Here is a 23,365-nt window from a genome sequence, read left to right on the forward strand (position 1 = left end):
TACATTTAACCAAGCTGTTGTTTAAATACACACAGTAGTAAAGAAAAATTAATACAAAGAAATAGAAAAGCAGAGAGACAAACCTGAAGTTTTCATTCCAGTGCATAAAATATAAAATATTAATCACACTTAAACAACTTCAGATGGCACTTTTTATGCAATATTTAAAAATTGTAACCAATGGCTTTATTAATGGTTAATGAATAATGATTACCAGTGCTTTATGAATCACTTATTAGCCACTATTAAGAAAGCATTTCAGGTTGCCAGGTTGTGAAAATTATCTCTGGATGGCACAGTCACAATCACAGAGATAAAATAAGTGGTGGAGGAAGTGCTTTAGTAACTACCAACACCACACTGTAAAAATGCTCCATTACAAGTAAAACTCCTGCATTTAACTCTTTTAATTATTTATTTAAGTATTTTAACTAACATACAGCAATATTATTCACTAGATGTATCAAAGGTAATGCTTATTCTTTAAAAAGTGTCTGCTGTGACTGAAATATTGTCATATATTACAGTGTTAGAATGTTAATAGGCTAATGATGTGCAGCATTTTAGCTGATCAATGTGTTGCCAAGTTTACCTACCTTACATACACTTATGTAGTTCTGTCCAGTGGTTCCCAACCTAGAGGTCCAGGTCCCTCCAAAGGCTCACATCTTCAGATGATTAATGGGGGAGGAAATAAACAGAAGAAACAATGTTTTGTGACACAAATCTGTATCTGTTTTTTGGAATATTCTCTGATCTTTATATTTGTGATGTGTTTGACCTTTTTCAATTATGAAAAGTGAAGCAACCTGAGAAGTGAAAAGGGGAAATCAGACTTAAGTGGAACTACTAACGACTCATAAACATCTGAAACGTGACAAGGCCCCAAAATAGTGTCAGTGGGCCTGCTGGGAGGTTTTAAATGCCTCACTTTGCTGCTGTTTCTCTGTCGAATTCAAGTATCAAGGTTGTATTTTTATTTTCTCTTTTACTGTAATTTTATTCATGATATTATTATTTTATAATGACTAACAATAGGTCTGTCTGCATTACTTGTTTTTATGTTGGTTGTCTGAAACTTTATGTTGCTGCCTTTCTTGGCCAGGACATTCTTGCAAAAGAGATTTTTTGATCTCAATGAGGTTTTCCTGGTAAAATAAAGGTTGAAAATATATATTTTTTAAATCAGACACTGCTTTGTTGTATGTGGCCACAAGTCAAAAAGTTTGGAAACAACAGGTTTAATTTTTCATGCATTGTATTTTAAACGTTTACGTAAAAACATTAAAGGACAGGGTCGCATTTTTTCATGTCTGTCTTAAAGGTGTCCATATGAACACATATGAAAGAGGTTTTCCTCGCTGTAATCATTCCTCTTGTTCATACTGACTTTTAAAAGATCCCCTTTAAATGTGCTTTCAATCTTAAATGATGGGGTCCACAGTCATCTTGCGCAAAAAATTATTTAAAAGTTTATCTGAAGCTTATATGAGGCTTCAGCAGTCTGAGTTAGTCATATCAAATCTGCCACATTTACAGTCTTTTAGCATCAAATTCCCTCTTTGTGTTTCCTCAGTGTTTCTCAGTGGACAGTGTTTCCTTGTTGAGCTGTGGTGGAAGTATAGTAACAAATATGGACTTTGACACTAAAAAGACTGTAACGTTGAAAGATATCTGCATGATTTGACTCATTTGGGCGGCTGAAGCTTCAGATAAACTTTTAAATACATTTTCATACAGGAGGGGCCTTGTGGATTTTGTCCCCCATCACTTACATTGTAAGTGTGTTATGAAGGAATCTTCTAATAATCATTTGGGCACCTGATTGTTGTTTTAAGACAGACTTGAAACAATGTGAACCCATCCTTTAATCTGAATACTACACGTGTCAAACAGGCTTAATGTAATGGAGTAAAAAGTACAATATTTCCTTCTGAATTGTAGTGGGTGAAAGTATAGAGCAGCCTCAAAACTGAAGTAGCAACTTGAGTAGACTGTACAGTATACTGTCAACAGAAATTTCCAACTATGTCAACTCAGAAAAATAAACATATAATCAAAAAATACATCATTAAAGACACCAAATGTATTAATCCTAGCATTACAGTACCTACAGTATGAGCAGATAAAGGAGGGTGAACCTTGAAATAGAAAAAAAACCCAGACATTATAAAATCTCGCGAGATTACCACTGTAACTGAGAACTGGGGCTTGGTCTTGGAAGTTTTCGGATGCATCTGTAGATGAATCATAACAGCATCAAGATGTCGGGACGATCAGGCCGCGCTGAGACCCGAAGTCGGGCTAAAGATGACATTAAAAAGGTCCTGGCGGCCATCGAGAAAGTGCGCAAATGGTATGTAAGCTGTGTGGGTGACAATATGGAGGGAAATGTGTTAGTACACCGCGGGCTGATATCTGCTGCGTCGCTCAACAAACTTCAGTCGGAAAAGTTAGATGATTGACGGAGGTGCTGACCAATCAGCGCTCCCGTTTGACAGAAGAGGCGGGGCTAGCTGAGTTTTTCCGCCGAGAGCTGTCAATATGGCCACAGCCTCACATGCTGAGCGCTACATATCACACGACAGCCCTGTAGTCTCAACATAATGACAATTAATTAACACCGTGCGACCTTTTCTCATCATCTTTAAATGCTCATGTCATGTACACAGCGGTATAAGTGAGCAGTGTAGGATATCTGATTAGCTGCCATATCTGCTGAGGACAGAGAAAACATAAGCATGTATACTGGATGTCATGCTACAGATTAAAGCAGATTATATAGTGTTACACCTAAACTGAGCTCCTGTCTAAAATTAGTCAAACTCATTTCATCCCCAGGGAGAAGAAATGGGTGACAGTTGGGGACACATCCTTGCGCATATTCAAGTGGGTGCCAGTGACAGAAACAAAGCAGGTGGGGGTCTCTGTCATGTACAGATTTTTATGAATCTACCTGGCTTATAAAAAAAATAAATAGTCTAATTTGAGAATCCACTTTCTGTTATCAGATATATCGCACCAAATCCACAGGTGGAGATGTCAGAGGACTAAAAGATGTCGTGCTGGAAAACACTAACTCCTTACTGGATTTCACTGGTGAGTCATGTGCAGTGGTGGAAGAAGTATTCAGATCCTTTACTTCAGTAAAAGTACTAATACGGCAATGTAAAAATACTCCATTACAAGTAAAAGTCCCTGATGTATTATTATATATGATATTACATTATTAACACTGAAGCATCAGTGTGTAAGCAGCATGTTACTGTTGTAGCTGCTGGAGGTGGAGCTAGTTTCAACTACTTTATATACAGTTAGCTAGTTTAGTCCAGTGGTTCTCATCCTAGGGGCCGGGCCCCTCCAAAGGGTCACCAGATAAATCTAAGGGGTTGTGAGATGATTAATGGGGGAGGAAAGAAGAAAAAACAAAGTTCTGATACACAAATCTGTTTTCAGTTTTGGACCTAGAGTACACACTGCTTCTTGTAAGATGTCAAAAGCCAAAAAAGTTGGAAACCACTGGTTTCATCTTTAACAATGTGTTGTATTTTAAAAGCTTGTTATATTATCAACTGTGTCAAATCTTCATCTGAAAAGTAACTAAAGCTGTCAAATAAATATAGTGGAGTAGAAAGTACAAAATTTCCACTGAAATGTAGTGGAATAGAAGTATAAAGTAGCATAAAATAGAGATACTCAAGTAAAGTACAAGTACCTCAAAATTATACTTAAGTACAGTACTTGAGTAAAAGTACTGAGTTACTTTCCACCACTGGTCTTGTGGCTGTTTTTAAATATTTTCAAAGGTAAGATTACTTGGTGAAAATACTGGAACCACTGTACGCATAATGATGTACATACAGTATGTCAAGAAGCTAAAAGACACAATATCACATCTCCAAACTCATGCAAGAGTTGAAGCTGTCACCTGATGTTCAGTAGACCTCCTGTGCTCTCCGCTTCAGATGAAAACAGCAACCAGAGCTTTCTGTCGGACGTTTACCAGCCCAAGATGGATAACAGCAGCAGCACCTCCAGCTCGCAGCAGGTCAGCCCTCCGCATACCTCGAGCCTCCGAACTGAAGACTCTCAGCCACCAATGCTAGGCCAGGAGAGTGTGGATGGTATGTTGATGGCTCTGTCAAGCATCTTTTAACTCAATGCACCACATTATTTCTGTGAATTTAAAGAAGTACACACAATAGATGTCAGTGCACATAATGTTATTACTCCTAGAGTTTGAAATCAGGGAGTCACAGCTGTAATCACCAATGAAGCCAACAAATAAAACCTGATTTTAACGATTTATTCACTCAATTTGCTGTATTTAATTGATAGTATTGGTTATGAACAATAAAAACAAACTAATTTACATATTTTTATCAATGTTTTCTGTATTCCCTCACTGTCTAAGCTGAATTAATGAGAATATAATGTAATATAATGCCATGATTTCCCTGTGAATGCAGAACCAGTTCACTCTGGACAGGAAGGGGCCGATGAGCCTCCTACTCTGATCAAGGAGGACCTTCTTTCATCAGGAGCTGCCAGACGGAGCACCCCAGACATACAGGTTCACTTTCTGAAAATGATTTAAAGAAAGACTACAGCACTTTCCTTCATTAAATATAAATTAAATCATATTTGTCTCAGGTACATGAAGTATAATTGATGTTAATTAAAACTAACCATGCTAATATTTACTGTATGTAACATGTCTAATTATGTTTATTCTCATTCAACAGGAAGAACTGGATGAATCAGGAGCTCCTCCTTTAAAGAAGATTTGCACAGGAGAAAATGCTGTACTGAGATAGCTTATTTATAATCGCTTTCTCAAAATGCACACAGAACTTGTCCTCAGTTGTTGTCAAATTAGCTAAGCTTTCAAAATTATTCTAAGATTCTCTTGTCTTAAATACGCAAATATTACTCATTACATTTCTGCAAATGACAAAAAGAAGCACTTACTGCTAGATCTTTGTTTGTTAAATGCATGTTTCCAAATCCTATCATTTTTTTTTTTTTTTAGTTTTACAGAACATTTTGAAAAGGTGTTAAATGTATAGCTTTATGCAGATGAATGTTTAGATGTGCCATTATATATAAATTGGATGCCCTTCCTGGAACAGATCTTGTTTTAGCTTATCACATGCAAGAATAAAATCCTTTTTTTTATATTTATAATATAATTTGCCCATGTTTATAACTGAAGATGTTTTGTAAATCATAATAAATGCTATTTTCCATTTCAATTCAGTGATGCTGCATTGTTGGGAATCTATTCTTCACCATAATATCTTGAGGCAAATCACTCTACATATCATGTTACATTTAATTTTTGCATGTCACCATTTCTTGGTCCGTAGCGCAGTCCATGTTCCCTTTGTACAATCAATATTCATTTCAAGTTTTATATCTCATTTCAAAACTAGTACTATTCAATTCTGTAAATATATTTTAAATTTGTCATTTGATTTTAGTACTACTTTGTTTATTACATTATTATTAGTATCACCTTACTTTTGTTATATTTTCTTCTATGTTGTGTTTGTGGGAGCAAACGCCAAGACAAATTCTTTGTATGCTGCGTACTGGCTAATAAACAGATTCTGACTGTGATATAATGAAAGCAGGCCTATACATAGGTTGTCCTATTGTCTAATCAGACCTATTCAAAACGGAGCTCAGACAATGGGTGATGTAATAATTCATAGATAAATAAAGCCTACTTCAGTCTCAACGAACATAAGATCTAAAAATTGCAATATGTTTTTAGTATTTAACGAGTTAAATGGATCATATAATCTTTATTGTCATCAGCTGACCGCTAATTTATATTATCGAGTGGGCGTGGAAATTTGAATGGGGCTGTCCCAGATTGACAATAGACAGGCCATGTCAGCCAATGAGAGGTTGCGTTATATAAATTCGATGAGGGTGCTTCACTGAGGGAGCCAATGAGCGTCGAGAGGGGGCGGACCGTGTGTGCGACGCTGCTTGCTGCCGGGGAAACGGAGTTCTGAGGGTGGACGGAATTGTGCCGGTGGACTAAAAACTCCCGCCATTTCGACAAGGAATTAACCTCTTGATTGATCCCGGTTACTGTTTCGCGAGAGTTGTTAGCGTTGTTACCTGATACGAAGAAGCTCCGACAGTATGAAAATGCAACAAAGACAATTACTTACGCGAGAACAGGCCTAGTTTGCAAAGACTTTGGGAGTTGCACAGCGCGCCAGACCTCTCCTGCTTCGGCTGCGAGTTTGATTTCGGTGCGGTTTGAATCCTTTCACGTTCATCCGGAGGAGCTAAAAGTTTACCAACTATCGTCTATCAACCTGTTTTGTATCTCAAGACACTGTGTATAAACCCCAACATGACGCCGCTGCTACAGGAGAGGAGACGGCTGCGGTGAGGCGGGAGGCAAGAAGCGCTCTGTTATTGTTTTGCCTCGGCTAGCTGCTCCGCTAGCTGCTCCACGTTGAGCGCCGGGCCTGCCGGCGGTAACGTGATACGTGCTATCGTTAGGCTGATTATTTCGTTGCACTTTGGATACATGCGAAGGACATACTTTTATATATTATTGTGCTAGTTTGTCGCTAGAAGATCTGATTATATCTTTTGGCACCAGTGCCATTTGTGGAGTTTGCAATGGCACCGCTTCTGGGCCGGAAACCTTACCCACTAGCTAAGCCGCTAGCCGAGCCGCCAGGCCCGGGAGAGGAGGTGTACATCATCGAGCACACCAAGGAGGCCTTCAGGAACAAAGAGTATCCTTTAAAAACATGATGCTGATGCTCAGTCTCTGCTGATGTATATGTCTTTGTCTACCTTGCTTCACCCTTTCAGTCCTATGCACAGAAATTAGCTGGCTAACGCTAACTATTTGATGTTACCCGACATTTTCTGGATTTGGTGTTTCCCCGCATGTGCACAGTTTTACCCTGGATGACAGGCTTGCTAGCTCATTATATTGACACCGCTCTTTGTAGCTAGCTGGCTATTTCAGTTAGCTAGCTGAAAATGTGAATTTGTGTGGCACATAGCACAATTATCACGCTCAGTGAAACGTAGAGAGCTGCTAAAAGCCGTCATTTCACTTTCAGCCTTTACGGCCCCGCTGTCAGCTGCTAGCAGGCTGCTAACTAACATTAGTTGTCCCATTATGTCACAATAGCCCGTCGTCTGCTTCACCGGCTGGATACAGTCAGCTATCAACGTCGGAGTTGACGAGATGGACAACAGACACGACTAATTGCTGATTCAACACAGTATTTTTTCTGGGTAGATAGGATGGGTTGATTCTTGTGTAATAGTTAGGTAACTTTACCTTCTTGTTTAGGCGTTTCTATGAAAACATTAAACGTCAGAGGTCCGCAACTGTCAGCTAGAGTATGGAGCCAGTTATGACTACATGATGAGACACACGTAGTGGTAAAAGTAGCCATTTAAAGACATTTTTATGTGTTCCTAAGCTGTTATTATAAATGGTATTTACATCGGGGTTCCTGTTGTGGTACAGATTTGTTGTTAGTATGACTTAGTGTCTACTTCTTAACTTCCTTTTTAAAAACAGCTACAGTATGTAAAGTACAGGCCTCTGTGTACTTTTTCACACTCATCTACATTCACTTTTAGAAATTGCAATCGTGTTCACCTCATTTTATGCTTTTATGTTCATCAGAGGTGGCTCAGCCAAACTCCCATCAACTACCCATAGGATTGTTGACTCTTTTTTTTTTCGTTTTTTTTTTTTTTTTTTTTAACAGAGAACTTCTAGTCATTTAATGTTGTCAGTACTTTTTTTCCCCAGCATTGGTGGATCATCATTATTCTCTCACAGCTCCCTAACCTTTTCCTATTTTGCATTGTTCATTACATAATCTTCTCACCTTTTTGTTGTTTAGTATTGTATAACTATGCATGAAGTTTTTGTAATGGAGATAGTGTTTGTGAATGGTGGGTGCCCCCTGGCCTCAGTCTCTTTATAACGCACTGACATCAGTGACACTAATTGGTTAACAATGGAACATGGGTGGCTTGTCCGTGATTGTTAAGCAAATAGCTCAGCAAGGGGGATATATGTTGTTTTCACATGTATATTGTAACTTCCTTGACAAAATGTCTACAGAGAGTATGAGGCACGCTTGCAGAGGTATGGTGAGCGCATCTGGACATGCAAGAGCACCGGGAGCAACCAGCTGACGCACAAAGAAGCATGGGAGGAGGAACAAGAAGTCACCGAATTGTTAGTATTAAATCCAGAGTTTGTGTTTTATAGTCACGTTTCCATCCAGCTTGTGAAATAAGAGCCACTCCCCGACTCTGCTGATTATAGTTTAAAGTGTACAGACTATCTAGACTTTGCATAGGCTGTAAATTTCATAATGAAACTGTGTATGTGTGAGTAATATACAGTTACAGTGAAGTGGATGGCGTCGATTTGCATGTCCAGCAAAACTTTGGCTCTCGTTCATCTCTGATATTTATACTCCTGCTGGTTATTTAGATGCACTTACACAAAAGAACACTTCGTTCTAATTGCAGATTAGCTTCTCTTACAGTAGCTCAGTAGTATCACAAAAGAGCTATACTCTTCCAGTGAAGGTCACAAGGCTTGCTGCTTTGCTATGATTGGATAAATCTGGTGCTCCTCCTCTCATTCTATTTAGAGGGTGTGTGATTGAGTCATTCTTGAATCTGCAATGTCCTGGTAAAGGTTCCTTTATTGTGATCTGTGAAGTGGAAAAAAACAGTAAAACGATTAGTAGTTCAACTGATAATCTTTCCCCACTGTCGACAATTCACTTATCACCAACCAGGTGTGCATACACTGCATGTATATGTCCTGTCAGAGAGAGGAATGTGGATCAAACTCCATGTGTAGCCAAGAGAGATGTCACAGCAAAGACAGAGCAATGCTCAGCTGCCCAGAGCTCAAGTCACTCAGGGTCACAAGCTGTATTTAAGCTCTTGTCTAATTAGCCAACAGATTTTTACTCCCCCTGCTGGCCAGTCTTGCCCTTTTTTTGCCCTGTTATGTAATGCTCTGGTCCCTGTGATGATTGCAGTGTTAGAGGAAATCTGGAGCATCAAAGAAATCCAAACAATGTGAAAGAACTCACGTGATGAATAGATTGCACCGCACCCATGATTAATTTATGTCTGACGTGGCAGTGGCCTTGGTTGCTGAGCATGTTTGTAAAGGCTGTGTTTCACTTTCTATTGAACAAAGTTTAGCACAGTATGAAGGGGTTGCATGAAACAAGTTTATATTACACACACACACAAAATATATTTCTATTGTTAAAACTTTTTTTGTAGAAATGATTGACCATTTTCTGTATGCAGGCTTCAGGAGGAATATCCTCAGTGGTTCGAGAAGCCGATCCTGGAGATGGTCCACCACAACACAGTGTCTTTAGACAAACTGGTTGAAATGGCATGGGTGGAAATCCTCACCAAGTACGCTGTTGGTGAAGAATGTGACTTCCTGGTCAGTTTGACTTTTAAATCTGTAAACTTGTCTCATAGGTTGGTTGTTTTGTAACATTGTTTATGAAGCTCATGACCATTTGTGCTCTCAACACTTTTTTCAATTCAGGTGGGGAAGGACAAAAGTTTACGAGCAAAGGTGGTAAAGATTCATCCCCTAGAAAACTCAGAGGGTGAGACAGGGGAGAAGAAGCTTGAAGGTGCCTGTGACTCTCCATCCAGCGACAAGGAGAACGCTAGTCAGGAGAACCAGAGGAAGGAACCTCCTCCCCGTGAGGAGGAGAACAGGAGGGAGAGTCTCAGTGAGTGCAAACTTTAACAACCAAGCACATTAAAAATGTAGTTGCACAGCATGGACAAAAAACAGACTTACTGTAGAAATATATTACTTTGTATTTTTTTAAGTTCACAGCTAGCAGTGTTTTATGAAGTTAAGAATGGGGGACGTTATGATCTTTGGAAAATGACCTAAAGTGTTCATGTTTTTACATGTGTTTTTGCTTACCTTTTAACTTTTTTGCCAGCTGTTTTCTGAATGTTTTAGTAAAATCTCTGTAATATTTTGCTTCTTATCAGGTGACAGAGCACGACGTTCACCAAGGAAACTTCCCACTGCCATGAAGGAAGAGAGGAAGAGATGGGCGATGCCCAAATTCCTTCCCCATAAATATGACGTGAAGCTCATCAATGAGGATAAGGTATCCTGTTGTCACAAATCAAAAAAAGTCCAAACTTTTCTTTGCTGGTCCCAGATAAGTTTTAGTCTTGTCTTGTAACCCATGACAGTCTATTACTTATGTGTTTTTCTGTGTGATTATTATTTGTTTGTCTGTAACTGGTCTTTTAAAATGCCACATGGGGTTCATGATCTGTTAAGATTCATGTAGACTTTTAGCTTTTTTTTCAAAAAAAAGAAAATGACATTGAATCTTTCTGACTTCTGTTGCAGGTGATCAGTGATGTCCCAGTGGACAGTCTTTACAGAACGGAGCGCCCTCCAACAAAGGAGATCATGCGCTACTTCATCAGGCACTACGCTCTGAGGCTGGGCATGGGAGAGAGTGCCCCCTGGGTGGTCGAAGATGAACTGGTGAAAAAGTTTAATCTGCCCAGTAAATTCAGTGACTTTCTTCTTGATCCACACAAGGTAATTTACTCATGGTCATTTTCTGCATATTATTTGATTTTAAAAAAAAAAAAAAAAAAAAAAAAAAAAAAATATTGCTTGTTCTTTGCTCACACTCTTGTTTGTCTGAAGTTTTTAGCGGAGAATCCCTCAGCAAAGCGCAAGAGCTTGACATCCCCTGAGGGTAAACCTAGCAAAAAGCTGAAGACCCCTGACACACCTGGAGAGGATTCAGGAAATGAGAAGGGAGAGAAGAAAAGGAAGAAGAAGAAAGACGCTCTGGGGATGCCCCTTAGTCCTACCATCTGGGGCCACATGCAGGTTAGCTGGTTTGTATATTCACATGAAGACTTGGTTAAAGACTTAACCTAATGATTATGGGGTATCCCCTAAAAAATTAAAGCTTTGCTTAAATTAGCCCATGTTGTCTGTCTTTTCCAGAAAATTAAAATGAATGGTTCCCCACTCAAGGTAAAGAACTCGGGAACTCCTAAAAAAGGAGAAGGGAAAAGCTCGACTCCATCCACTCCAAAATCAGGCAGAAAATCCGGGGAAAAGAAAGAAGGAAAGAAAACTGGAAAGAGCGGTGATAAGAAGCTCAACGTCCTCAAAGCTTCTAAAAAGGATGGGAAAGCTGGTGCCAAAACTCCAAAGATGAAGCAGATGACTCTGCTGCATCTGGCTAAGAGCACCCCTGCTGGCAGCCCTAAGAAGCGAGCCCGTAGTACTGGCATGGGTACACCTAAGCTGGGGAAACCATTGCACCCTATGGCTCTCCACCTCCTTCGTTACTATAAGGAGAACAAGGGCAAAGAGGATAAAAAGAACTCACTTTCCTCCCTCATCTCAAAGGCCGCAAAGACCTTGTCGCCAGATGACCGGGGCAGACTACCCGAGGAGCTCAAGGAACTGGTGCAGAAACGCTGGGAGCTGCTGGAGCAAAAAAAGCGATGGGCAGCCATGAGTGAAGAGGAAAGGCAGGAAGAGATGAAGAAGAAGCGTGAGGAACTCAAAGAGAAACTGCGAGAAAAAGCCAAGGAGAGACGCGAGAAGGAGATGCTGGTCCGTCGAGAACAATCACGCAGATACGAGGACCAGGAGATCGAAGGTGGCAAGACCCTGCCCACATTCAAGCTTGTAGACATGCCCGAGGGGTTGCCCAACACCCTATTTGGCGATGTGGCTATGGTTGTGGACTTCCTTAACGCCTATGCTGGGCTGCTGATGCCAGATGACCAGTATCCCATCACAGCAGTAGCACTGATGGAAGCACTGGCTGGGGAACGCTCAGGCTTCCTCTACCTGAACCGCGTGCTGGTGGTGCTGCTCCAGACGCTGTTGCAGGACGAGCTGGCAGAAGGCTACAGTGAGCTCGACATGCCCTTATCCGAGATCCCCCTCACCATGCACTCAGTGTCGGAGCTGGCTCGGTTGTGTCTGCGGCCATGTGACGCTCACGGTGAGGAGAGCGGCCAGGGATCAGAGGACGCTGGTGCATTGGGTGGCTTTGATGACGTGGTGACAAGTGAATTCCTGGAGAAGCTCGAGACAGTTGAAGTGTTTGAACTTAGCCCCGAGGAGAAGGTCAACCTGCTGGTGGCGCTGTGCCACCGCATCCTCATGACCTACTCAGTAGAAGACCACGTCGATTCAATGCAGCAGCGATCGGCCGAGCTGTGGAAAGAGCGTCTGGCAATGCTCAAAGAGGTCAACGACCGCAAGAAGGCTGAAAGGAAGAAGCAAAAGGAGATGGAGGTCAAAGGTAGGCAAGAATTATCAGAGAGCTCTGCCTGTAGTAGTGAATCGATTATTAAGATTTCATACTAGAAGTGTAAAGGTTATATAATACCCACAAAACATGCATTAAATATGAATATGCTTTTATTATCCATTTTTAAAAGAAAATCTTCAGTTTCTTTAGTTTTTCATTAGTCTTTTTTTTATCAATGTCCCCAAAATGTAAATACAGTTACGAGTTGATAACAAAACATAATTTCTTATTGTTTTTCTGGCTTTTTTTTATGCACTCAAAGGGGAGAAGAAAAAAGATGGGGGAGCTAAGAAGGAGAGCAAAAAGGAAGTAAAGGTGGAGCCGGAGCCGGAGCCAGAGGACATGATCAGCTCAGTGAAGAGCCGGCGGCTGATGGCCATGCAAGCCAAGAAGGAGAAGGAGGAGATGGACAGACAGAACAAAGGTAAAGTTCATAGCAGGAAGTGGAACAGTTATTTCAGAATATTTCAAAGTATGCCTTTTTTTCCCCCAAATATCAAAATGTATGATTTTTTTGAAAAGTGTTTAACTGGCAGCTTTGTTGCACTCAAACATGTAGTTGTTTCTCATTCAGAGAAAAGTCAGACATTTTTTAAGTTGGTATACTTCACTCTTATTTTTTGTGTTATCTCACTGAAGAGCGCATGGAGAAGGAGGCTGAGGAGGAGCGCATGCGTAAACAGAGGGCTGCTGCAGAGAGGAACTTTCAGGATGGTATAACCAAAGCCAGACTTGTGATGCGCAGGACGCCACTGGGTACAGACAGAAATCATAACAGGTTAGTGCTGCACACAAACGGGGAACCTGACATTATTTCCACTGGCCAACTGATGAGGACCCCTGGCTGAAATGTCCTATTTAATTAATAAATAGAATAACTTAAATACATTTAGCCAATCACAACCATGTGTCGCTCTATGATTTTGTCCAGATACTGGCTTTTCTCTGATGTGGTTCCCGGTCTGTACATTGAGAAAGGCTGGGTGCACGAAAGCATCGACTACAGCTTCACCCCTCCGCCTGAGGAAAAACCAGCTGAGCCTGAGGCACCGGCAGTGACGGCGGCGGCGGAGGAGGAGGAGGACGGTGAGCCGGCTGCTACTCAAGATTCACAAGGTATGGTACTTAAAGTTTTAAGTTATCAAGTTTTATGAAATTTTTATGTTTATGTGAAATTGATTATTGGCTGATGTTGTTACAGATGTTTTTAAAACTCAAACATTGGTGTCTGTGTAGTTTTTCTTGGTTGGCAGTCTTGTGTGTCAACACATAAATAGTAATGTATGTGTTGATGCTATTTTTTTTTTTTTCAGCTTTTTAGTCATTAAAATGTACATATTTAATTCTTGAGATGGTTAATTATGGTCTGTGTTGTAGGAGCTGAAAAGGATGATGGAAGTGTAGACGGTGCTATTAGTGAAGGCGCCCAGCAGGGAGCAGCAGCAGATGTCTGTATAGAAACTACAGTTCCCAAACAGGGACAGAACCTCTGGTAAGAGATTCTGTCTTTCTTTGTCTGTCGTCTTCTTTTTCATTTGATTAATTCCATGCTTTTCTTTTACAGTCTCCTCTGCTTACTAACTGTCCTACTTCTGAATACAGGTTCATATGTGACAACCCAGCTGAGCTGGATGAACTGCTGGAAAGTCTTCATCCTCAGGGGGTTAGAGAGAGTGAACTGAAGACAAAGATACAAAGCAGGTGAATGCACTCTCACTATAATTAGTTTAACAAGCATGAAACCATCCATTCCTACTGAACTGCTGAAGCATAGTCCATTTTTACCAGCTGTCATAGATCTGTTGAAGTGATTCAACAGATGTTTAAAACTTAATCTTTCTGTTTCCTGTTAAAACAGAAAAGCCTTTATTTTGAAATTGGCATTTGTTGTATTGGAACTTAAGTGATAAACTTGTATTAGGATGGAGAAAAGATTAGATTGAAAATAAATTGAATACAAGGCATCTACAATGTTGGTTTAACATTGACAAGAACAGTAGCACAAAGTCTCCCATCTAGAATAGACTATATTGTTTTTACCAAGGCAGCAGCAGCGGCAGTGACGGAGTGAATATAAAGCTGAAGACAAAGCTGTTCCTTCCCTGTTTCAGGTACCAGGACATCCTCCACTCCATCCATCTGACCCGTAAGGGCAAAATGGGCCTCAGGACCTGTGATGGCTACGCAGAGCTGCTCAAATACCTGCGCAGTGATATTCAGGAAGTAGCCTCGCGACTCCAGAAGGGAGGCCTGGGATACCTGGATGACAATGTCGACATCGAAGATCAGGTGATGGTTTTCTCTGAAATATATGATGTTAGTCTTGAGTGAAGATCAATGTAGAACATGAAGCTAGTGAGAAATGTCTTTATGTTGTGGTTGAGTGATCATGTGCAACCTTCTATCAATACCTGATGTATGCGTCCTTTTCAAGGTTGTACGCATGAAGCATAGATTTGATTTAAAATGATTTGGTATTTTGGTTACGTAGACTAGTCTGTCAGTAAAATAGGTGATTGAAACCTGGATTTTGTCTGTCATTGTTTCGTGAAATAGCTGATGTTTCATCAAATTTGTCATTGATTTGATGGCTCGTGTGTTTGCACTGCGCATGAAATGTTGTAGTTATAATTCATAACCGTTTGTTTGTTTCATCCCCTCAATATAGTTGAAAGAAAAGGAGAGCTTGAAAGAGTTTGGAGAGTGCATCATCACCATTCAGGCCTGTGTAATCAAAAAGTTCCTGCAGGGATTCATGGCTCCAAAACAGAAAAAGAAGAAAAAGCAAGGAGCAGAAGAAAGCAGCAAAGCTGAAGAGGTTGATGAGGAGAAGAGGCTGGCGGAGGAGGCCAAGGTAAGAAAATGGAGTTAGTGTTCTGGCTCTGTTTTAAGTATGTGTTTCATAAGTGACACGATCCATAAAAAAGCTCAAGTAGCCTCCAGTCCTCAGAGTAATCTCTTAAAAATGATACATTGAACTTTTCCTTTTAGGTAGCAACGGCGGTAGAGAAGTGGAAGACGGCTATCCGAGAGGCCCAGACCTTTTCCCGCATGCATGTGCTGCTGGGAATGTTGGACGCTTGCATAAAGTGGGACATGTCTGCAGAGAACGCCCGCTGCAAAGTCTGTCGCAGGAAAGGTACGGAATGTTACAAATGTCGACCTCTGTCTCGGTCATCTAGTCTTACAAAAGGGTTAATAAAACGTGCGTTACAGGTTATTTGCAACCAATCAGAGCATCATGACATCAGGAAGATTTCTGTTGCAACATGGTTTTCGTTTCCCGACTGGATATTACATACCTAATATGTAATAAACCATCTCAATAAAACTACACACCACACCACAACTGGTGTATATAACTGAAAACGGCATGCTGACATTTTTATATGTCAGCATTTGACCACAGTTTGAGTGAATCGGTGCCGCACAACCCAACCAATCTTCTGCTCCCTGTCTAGCGCTCAGGCAGCGTCCATCTGTGCTGCAGCTGATGGAGTCTAGGCCCAGATCCAAACGGTGCAGCAGCAGGCACAGAGCAAGACAGGCTAGTAGTGTCAGGCAGGTCTACATACAGCGCTGGCAGCTCCGCAGGCCAACAGGTGAAACTGTAGTGATAAGATGGAAGATAAAATCCTGGACACTTGCACAGCAACACAGAATTGTGCGAGATATTTGTTGACGTTTTCAGGGAGTGAAGAGCAGGAAAAGTTAGGATACTGAGTGATTTCTTGGTAAGACCAGAACATTAAAGCTTTTCCTTTTAGCTCAGTCTTGTGATTGGTTCTGATCTCTTCAAGGTGACGACGAGAAACTTATCCTCTGTGACGAGTGCAACAAGGCCTTCCACCTGTTCTGCCTGCGACCTGCGCTGTACCGCATACCTGCCGGCGAGTGGTTGTGCCCGGCCTGCCAGCCCACTGTGGCCAGACGTGGCTCCCGTTCAAGGTAACTGTGGTTTGTCACTGTTCTCCATCGTCCATATAAGATGCTGCTCGGGTAACATTAGAGTTCATGTTACTTCTTCCCCCCCCCCCCCAACAACCTCAAAATTAACACTCATGTCATTCATGTGCTGTCTTCTTCTGCAGGAACTATAACCAAGACACAGAAGAAGATGATGACGAGGAGGAGTCTGAAGAGGATGACTCTGAGGAAGATGAAGAGGATGAGGAAGAGAATGACTACAAAGCCATGGGGCACAGCTGTGAGTATCAGTGAGAGGAAATCATAAAGCCTTTTCAGGTTATTGACAAAATATAGGGACCAACTCAAAATTTGAATCCCGGTGTCATCAATAATAGATATTTATTAGTCCGTTCAGAAATTCATCGACAACTACGATACCAACAAAAAACGACAAGGCACCTCCACATAATATACACAACAGATCACCAAAGTGCTCTACACATTATAAGCTGCAGCGTTGTCACACACAGAGATTCAGTTATTTTTGTTTCACAGTTTGTTCAGCAGTGCAATACTGAAAGATCTGCAAGCCTGTTGAAAATAAATTTTCCAAAAAGATAAAGGTTTTAAGAAGTGAGACTGTTTTGGAAAATGGGTCCTTGGTGCTGAGGTTTTGGGAATGAGAGGAATGCTGACGGGGACTTTCTGGCCCTGTCCTCTCCCCGTCTCTATTGTCTGTGTGTTGTCATGTAGCACAGCGCAGGTCTGGATCTTGCTTTGAAGCCATGTCTCACTCTGGCTTCACTTAAAGTATGTGGCAGGATGATCCCGTCTGTCAGTTCAGGCCCGCACGTCAAGTTTAATGATGACGAAGATTTGTGCATTGATGCTTAATAGTTCAAGAGAGGATTGTAATTCATCTAAGAAGTGATTATTTTTGTCATTTGTAGCGTGATTGTGTGACCGTCTGCTTTGTATGTGCATGGTGGCACTTTTCCTGGATTTCACAAGCAGAATTTCAGCATATCCAAAATGTTAACGACTCTCACGGTTAAGTCAGGATTGGTTAATAAAATTGAACAGTTTTTCTACAGGAGTTGTTTGTTTTTTTTTTAACTTGCTTTCTACTTTTTTCTTGTCTTCCTATTTCCTTGCCCTTTCTCTACAGTGAGACCAAGGAAGAAAAACAAGCAGTCTTCTTCTCGGCAGAAAAGTTCAAAAAGTAAATCTAAGAAACAGTCGTCCTCTAGCAGCAAGCAGAGGACCGGCCCCAACAGCCCTGCAGACATCGATGAACTGGTATGAAACACCAAACACAACTTGCTTCTTAGAAAAATAACAGAATACACGAACAAGAGAGTGGATCTGTATTTCATATAACTAGATTTTGTTACTGTTCTGTACTAATTGTAGCTTGTGTGTGCGGTTTCTGCAGGTGCGTCAGAGTTCCCAATCAGGAGTACGCAGACAGGCGCTGGAGCTGGAGAGATGCGAGGAAATCCTGAAGAAACTGATGAAATTCCGCTACAGCTGGCCCTTCAGGTGAGCACACAACAAACTGTATGTTTGAATGTACAGTCGGCGCAGATGACCACGTTCAAAATTTTGACAAGTGACAAAATTAAATTCGAGTTTATTTTTGAAACTATTTAAAGTAAAGAGCTGCTATTTGCTCCGCTGCTGCAGTTGACTGACTGCTGTTCTACTCCTGGACTAAAATATTTTTCTCCTTTTGCTGAAAGATCATCTGACTCTGAGTCATTTGTTACATTTATTCTGGCCAATAAAATCTCCTTGCGTCACCAGTGTTCACTCCACCTGTACCTGTAGGCTTCCACTAATGGTCTCTTACTGCTGTAGTTTTCTGAGGGTGGCTACACAATTTCTTTTTATCGTATACAGTAATAATAATAAATATAGCCCCAAGCAGCAACGATGGGGATCCAAGCAGATTGCGAGCATTTGGATGCTTGTTTCTTATTTAATTGACAAGAAGCGAAACTCTTGATTTTCTTTAAAATAATTCATCACTCTATATATATATATATATATATATATATATATATATATATATATATATATATATATATATATATATATATATAAAAAAAAATAAAATCCATTTTCAGAAACATTTGATGTAGCTTGTGACCCTCAGTGAGGATTTCACATGACTGCATTTGTATCTATTTTGACAAAAATCAATTGGCATGTATAACTGAAACAGACTGACGTATCGAAATTTCTATAACAATTTAAGATCAGTGAAGTCTGTAGATGATCCTGAATCAGTTTTGGGATGATTGGCCCAGCAGTTTCTGACGAGATGGCGAAATTTGACATTTTGACATTTTTTGAGCAGAAGATCAGATGTAGATGATTTGAGAGATTAAAATGATGAAAGAATTTTGACTCTAAGCCTTTTTCGAGATAATTGAGAAAACGTAAACTTATTACAGCGCCACCTTGAGGTCAATGAGTGTCATTTTATGTGCCTGAGTAGTGGGTGGAATTTCCAACCCACCTGCCAATTTTGGTGTTTCAAGGTCTTACGGTTTTTGCTGCACAAACACTTTTTACCAGAGAAAAATAATAAAAATAATAATGAGAACAGAAACAATAGAGCTCCCGCAGCGAAGCTTCGTCGCTGGAGCCCTAATAACAACAAAGATGATGATGATGATGAGACTTTATTTATTATGTCTTAACAATTCAATCCCTCAGTGTGTACGTGGTTAAGGTTTGTATTTCACAAAACCTGGCCCATGGATTATTTTTTTTACAATCCAATATTATTGCAATTATAATTATTCCAGTATGCAACAGCAGAGACCCAAATCAAACATTGATTATTATGTATCAGTCACTGGTGCAACTAGTGAAAAATCTGAAATGGCACTGGGCAGATTCTTTACTGAGAAGCAGAAGCAAAGTAAAAGGTTTACTGTCTGCAGCCCTGATATGTGATTTGTTTGTCTCATTTGTAGCAACTCAAAGGATCAAATACACTGCTTATCTTTCAGGATGAGACAAATATATTAATTTATTATTGTTGTTGTTATTATTATTACACCCTATGTCACAAATACCAATATGTCAAAGAGTCACAGAAAGATTAGAGTGAACAGGTTGTTGCTATTTAGTCTAAAAACGTCAGTATTGCAGGATTATTAATCCTAACTCTTTTGGGTCTCCTAAATATATTAAGACTTATTGTGACCTTGTCTCCAACATTGTCCTTATCTCATGCTCTGCTCCTCTCTCAGGGAGCCTGTATCCTCGGAGGAGGCCGAGGACTACCTGGACATCATCACGCAGCCCATGGATTTCCAGACGATGCTCGGAAAGTGCAGCCAGGGCTCGTACCGGCACGCCCAGGACTTCCTGGAAGACATAAAACTGGTCTTCTCCAACGCGGAGGAGTACAACCGGCAGGGCAGCACCGTGCTCTCCTGTATGGTCAAGACGGAGCAGTCCTTCACCGAGCTGCTCCAGAAGCTGCTGCCTGGCCTCAGCTACCTCCGCCGGCGCTCGCGTAAACGCATCAGCCAAGCTGCAACATCTGAGGAAGAGGAGGAGGAGGAGGAGGAAGACGAGGAAGATGAAGAGGAGGAGGAGCAGGAAGAGGAGGAAGAAGAACCGAAGAAGAAGATGCAGAATGGCAAATCAAACAGGAAGAAAACCAGAAATGGTCGGGCACGGAGAGACGAGGAGAGCGAGAGTGAGGAAGAACAGGAGGATGAGGAGGAGGAGGAGGAGGAGGATGATGATGGCAGGAGGAGAAGTAAGCGGACCTCTGCCACCTCAGGCAGGAAGGATTACAGGGAGCAGGATAGTGACGGCGAGCGGGACACACGGAGAACTCGGCAGCGGGAGGGCCAGGACGATGCCGGGGGGGGCGAGCAGTGGCGACGAGCGCTCCAGCCAGCGACATTCCAAGAGACGAAAACGCTCATGAAGACCAGGGTGCTTTTTTTGTTTTGTTTCGTTTTGTCGTCTCTCTCTTTGCTTTAAAATTTCTGTCCCGCTCTTCTAAAAATGATCAAGAGCCCTCCATCTCCTCCTCCCTCAGCCAGCGGGACTTAATCCTCAGAAGGACATTTTTTTTTGTGTTATTGAATTTATGTTCATATTTTGAAAAATGACAAAAGAAAACTGATTTATATTTGTAACATGTTAAATATTGGTGATGTTTTTTTTTTGTTGTTTTTTTTTTTTTTTTTTCTTTTTCAACCAAGAAAAATGAGACATTTGAGATAATGGAGAGGTCCTTATAGCTCTTAAGACTCTTTGATTTGAATTTCAGTTCCAAGTTGACAACCTCACACACACACAAGTGTTTAATTTGACTAAAAATGTTTAAAATGTTGTCATGAACTGCTTTGTTTTTACATTTACTCTCCCCAAACACTCGTGGAGTGTAATCAGAGGTCTGTCACAGCCATCACTTCACTGAAAAAAACGTCTGTCCCATCCACATCTCTGTTACAACTCATCGTGTTTTCACTGACTTAAACTTCTTGTTAAAGAGATGGTGTCGATGTAGCTGAAAGCCTATGTGCAGACTCAGAAAGTCTTTCTTAAAAAAAAAACACACAAAAAAACAAAAAAAAAAACAAAGCTGATGGCCGATATGTATTTTTCCTGTCACCTGAAAATCGCTCTTAGTACAAAGCATTTTGCCACCAGGAATATTTTTGGTCAAATGCAACTTTATAGATAAACATAATAGGATTTTACTAGTTCTAGTTTTTCTTTCCAGCCTAAGCTCAGATGTTTTGTCAAAAGCCGGGTCGAGACACAACTAGACATGAGTTTCACCTCAGCTCTCGGTGCCAAGGTGTTTTCAAAAACAGCGACCCGACTCTTGGTGTAGAGCTGAGCAGCCTTCCTCCTCTGTAGTGCCCTGCCACTTTAAAAGAACCGGTACCTCAATCCTCCATCAGTTTGCACTCCTTTTTGTGTAAAGTGCAACTATTATGCCAGCAGCTGCAGGACCACACTTTATTGAAATTATGTGCATAAACATTTGTAAACAGTGTTTAAAAACAACAAATGTGATGTTTGTTAAGAAAATGGGCATTTTGAATATTTGATATTTTTTGCACATTTTATTTGGTATTGTAAATGAGACTTGTTAGTTGATCTTAATCACATCCAATAAATTGCAAGGTTCAACTGGGGCTCTCCTAGTCAATACAGAGAACATGTCAGATATTTCTTTTTACACATTTGTCGCAGCAGAAATAGTTGAATTAGTCGCCTGTGCATTTTGTAAGCAAACCCCTAAACGCCCCTTGTTGTTCATTTAAATGGATTTTTGTGACATATAGTAAAAGTGAAACCAGCTCCTCAGAGACTCATGAAGGTTTCCCAGCAGAGTCACCAGGTGGCGCTCTACTCCTGCACTTTGAAAACTGTTTCCTAGCAGTTCCCAGGTAATTCAGTGACACCGTTTTAACACCCGGCTGTCGCTGCTTTGTGTGGGAGCTTCATAGATCTGATAAATTTGGGCTGTTTTGGAGTAATTTTGTGAGTAAACACGAAGCTGCTTTACTTTAAAGTCACACAGGGCAGGAAAACTGCTGCAGCAACTCTTCAAATCAGACACAACACCCACTAAACAACCTTTCCAAACACTTTTGAACGTGCAGAAGTTTCTGTGTAGTTTATTGGTGAGGTTGCCAGCAATGTGTGTATATATATCTATCTATATATATATATATATATATGCAGTGGTTGGTTTGCCCTCTTCTGTCTGTGCTGTGCTGTTCTCCTGTGTTTTTCTAGTGCTGTTATCATTGAGACTTTACTGATTTTACTTTGCCACTAATTCCCCTCAGTTTTTTTTGTTTTGTTTTAATTCGGCTTTGTTCCTGACATGATCAGCAATCGTTACAATCACTCTTATAATTGCTTGACATTTCAACCAACAAGCAAAAAAAGTGACTGCCCTTCTCAAGATGAGACCTGACTGTAAATGCTTTCTTTATTCTTGGAGGAACTGCAAAAGTCTTTTACACTTCCTTTTTTATATATATATTTATAGTCTCTAAAGGTGGGTTCGGGCAGGTTTTCAGAGGATTCACATGTAAAGAATTTCCAATAAAGGCTATGAACGAAGACCGTAGTTCTCCCTGTTTTATTTTGTGTTGAGCTTACGAGTGTCCCCAGGTCAGACAGACATCACTGCCATATGTAAACCTTGTGATAGGCGAATGGGGAGGAAAACGGGCTAGCCGTGACCACTGACTGGTGTCTTCTTTACTTTTTAATAAAATATCAAACGGATCTCTTGCTCTCTGGTGTCGACTCTTTCTCAGAACATTTGAATCATCAAAGAAAAGCAGAATCGGCTGGAAATGTGATGCGATGAAGCCAAAACTGTCACAAATGAGATCATTATTCACAGAGAGGGATGAGTTACTTCTGTGCAAATCTTTTGCGGAAAAGGTGGAAGTTGGCTGCCGTTGGGCTCAATCACACAACTGATCCAGTATTACAATATATTGTCATTATAAAGTGCAACATTAAGTGGTTATGGACATTTTTCAAGATGTTGCTCACGTCACAACATCGTTATTTCATTGACCTGACCAAATTTGAAGAATGAACAACTCCAGCTTGGCCAGTAGAAAGCTGTACACCCCAGAAACACCACATATTTATGCAAGGCCATTACAGTGTCTAGACTGCCATTGAATGTGGTTTATAAGGTTGTTTATGGACCAAAATAATGATTTCAAGCCAGTTTCACAAGGAGCTCCTTACAAGGAAATTTGCCCTTTAAGGTAAATTATGGAAAACCACACAGTTCCATGGTTAAACAGCCAAAATGAAGTGTGCGTCTGTGATGTCCGGAGCAGAGGAGAGTGCAAGCAGGACAGCGAGATCTTCTGAAATGTCTAGTGACCTGCTGACAGCCAGTGAGCCATCTGTAATTTGGCAACAGGTGTAAGAGGCTAAGATGGATCAGAGAAGAGGTCAGAGACATTAAAAGTCAGTGGAAACGTTGCACTTGATTAGTGACAGTGGCGAGCACGGTGGCAGCTGCATTCAGCTAT

General features: G+C 40.8%; 3 protein-coding genes across 7 annotated transcripts in view; 2 read left to right on the forward strand and 1 right to left on the reverse strand.

Annotated features, from left to right (window-relative positions):
* The window catches only part of hip1 (huntingtin interacting protein 1), a 55,079-nt gene extending 51,065 nt beyond the window's left edge, over positions 1-4,014 (reverse strand). For 3 of the 4 annotated variants that reach the window (XM_044353656.1, XM_044353658.1, XM_044353655.1), the window contains exons 1-2: positions 3,929-4,014; positions 597-668 (exon numbers count right to left, since the gene is read on the reverse strand). The gene's annotated coding sequence lies outside the window, so the exon portion shown is untranslated. Of the gene's footprint in view, positions 1-596; positions 669-2,189; positions 2,251-3,928 lie in introns of those variants that run through there. The other variant, XM_044353657.1, reaches the window with a different exon arrangement.
* On the forward strand, positions 2,193-5,255 carry bcl7bb (BAF chromatin remodeling complex subunit BCL7B b). Its single transcript, XM_044353661.1, has 6 exons — positions 2,193-2,356; positions 2,842-2,917; positions 3,012-3,099; positions 3,966-4,124; positions 4,470-4,573; positions 4,746-5,255. The coding sequence occupies exons 1-6, from the start codon at positions 2,244-2,246 to the stop codon at positions 4,815-4,817; spliced, it is 612 nt and encodes a 203-aa protein (XP_044209596.1). The 5' UTR covers positions 2,193-2,243; the 3' UTR covers positions 4,818-5,255.
* Positions 5,256-5,990: 735 nt separating this feature from the next.
* baz1b (bromodomain adjacent to zinc finger domain, 1B) lies at positions 5,991-22,592 on the forward strand. 2 transcript variants are annotated; one of them, XM_044353653.1, is made up of 22 exons: positions 5,991-6,770; positions 8,132-8,248; positions 9,352-9,496; positions 9,605-9,797; positions 10,072-10,193; positions 10,445-10,642; positions 10,754-10,942; positions 11,093-12,383; positions 12,655-12,816; positions 13,032-13,170; positions 13,324-13,508; positions 13,770-13,884; positions 13,995-14,093; positions 14,504-14,681; positions 15,061-15,246; positions 15,384-15,531; positions 15,854-15,994; positions 16,193-16,340; positions 16,484-16,599; positions 17,470-17,600; positions 17,737-17,843; positions 19,568-22,592. In XM_044353653.1, exons 1-22 carry the CDS (start codon positions 6,652-6,654, stop codon positions 20,313-20,315), a joined length of 4,977 nt encoding a protein of 1,658 aa, XP_044209588.1. In that variant the 5' UTR covers positions 5,991-6,651; the 3' UTR covers positions 20,316-22,592. The 2 variants fall into 2 exon arrangements, with proteins under 2 accessions (XP_044209588.1, XP_044209589.1); XM_044353654.1 differs by lacking the exon at positions 15,854-15,994 and having other exon boundaries at positions 5,992-6,770; positions 11,063-12,383.
* The last annotated feature ends 773 nt before the right edge of the window (positions 22,593-23,365 follow it).

The sequence above is a fragment of the Thunnus albacares genome, chromosome 6 (genome assembly GCF_914725855.1).
Source record: "Thunnus albacares chromosome 6, fThuAlb1.1, whole genome shotgun sequence".
NCBI classification, from domain to species: domain Eukaryota; kingdom Metazoa; phylum Chordata; class Actinopteri; order Scombriformes; family Scombridae; genus Thunnus; species Thunnus albacares.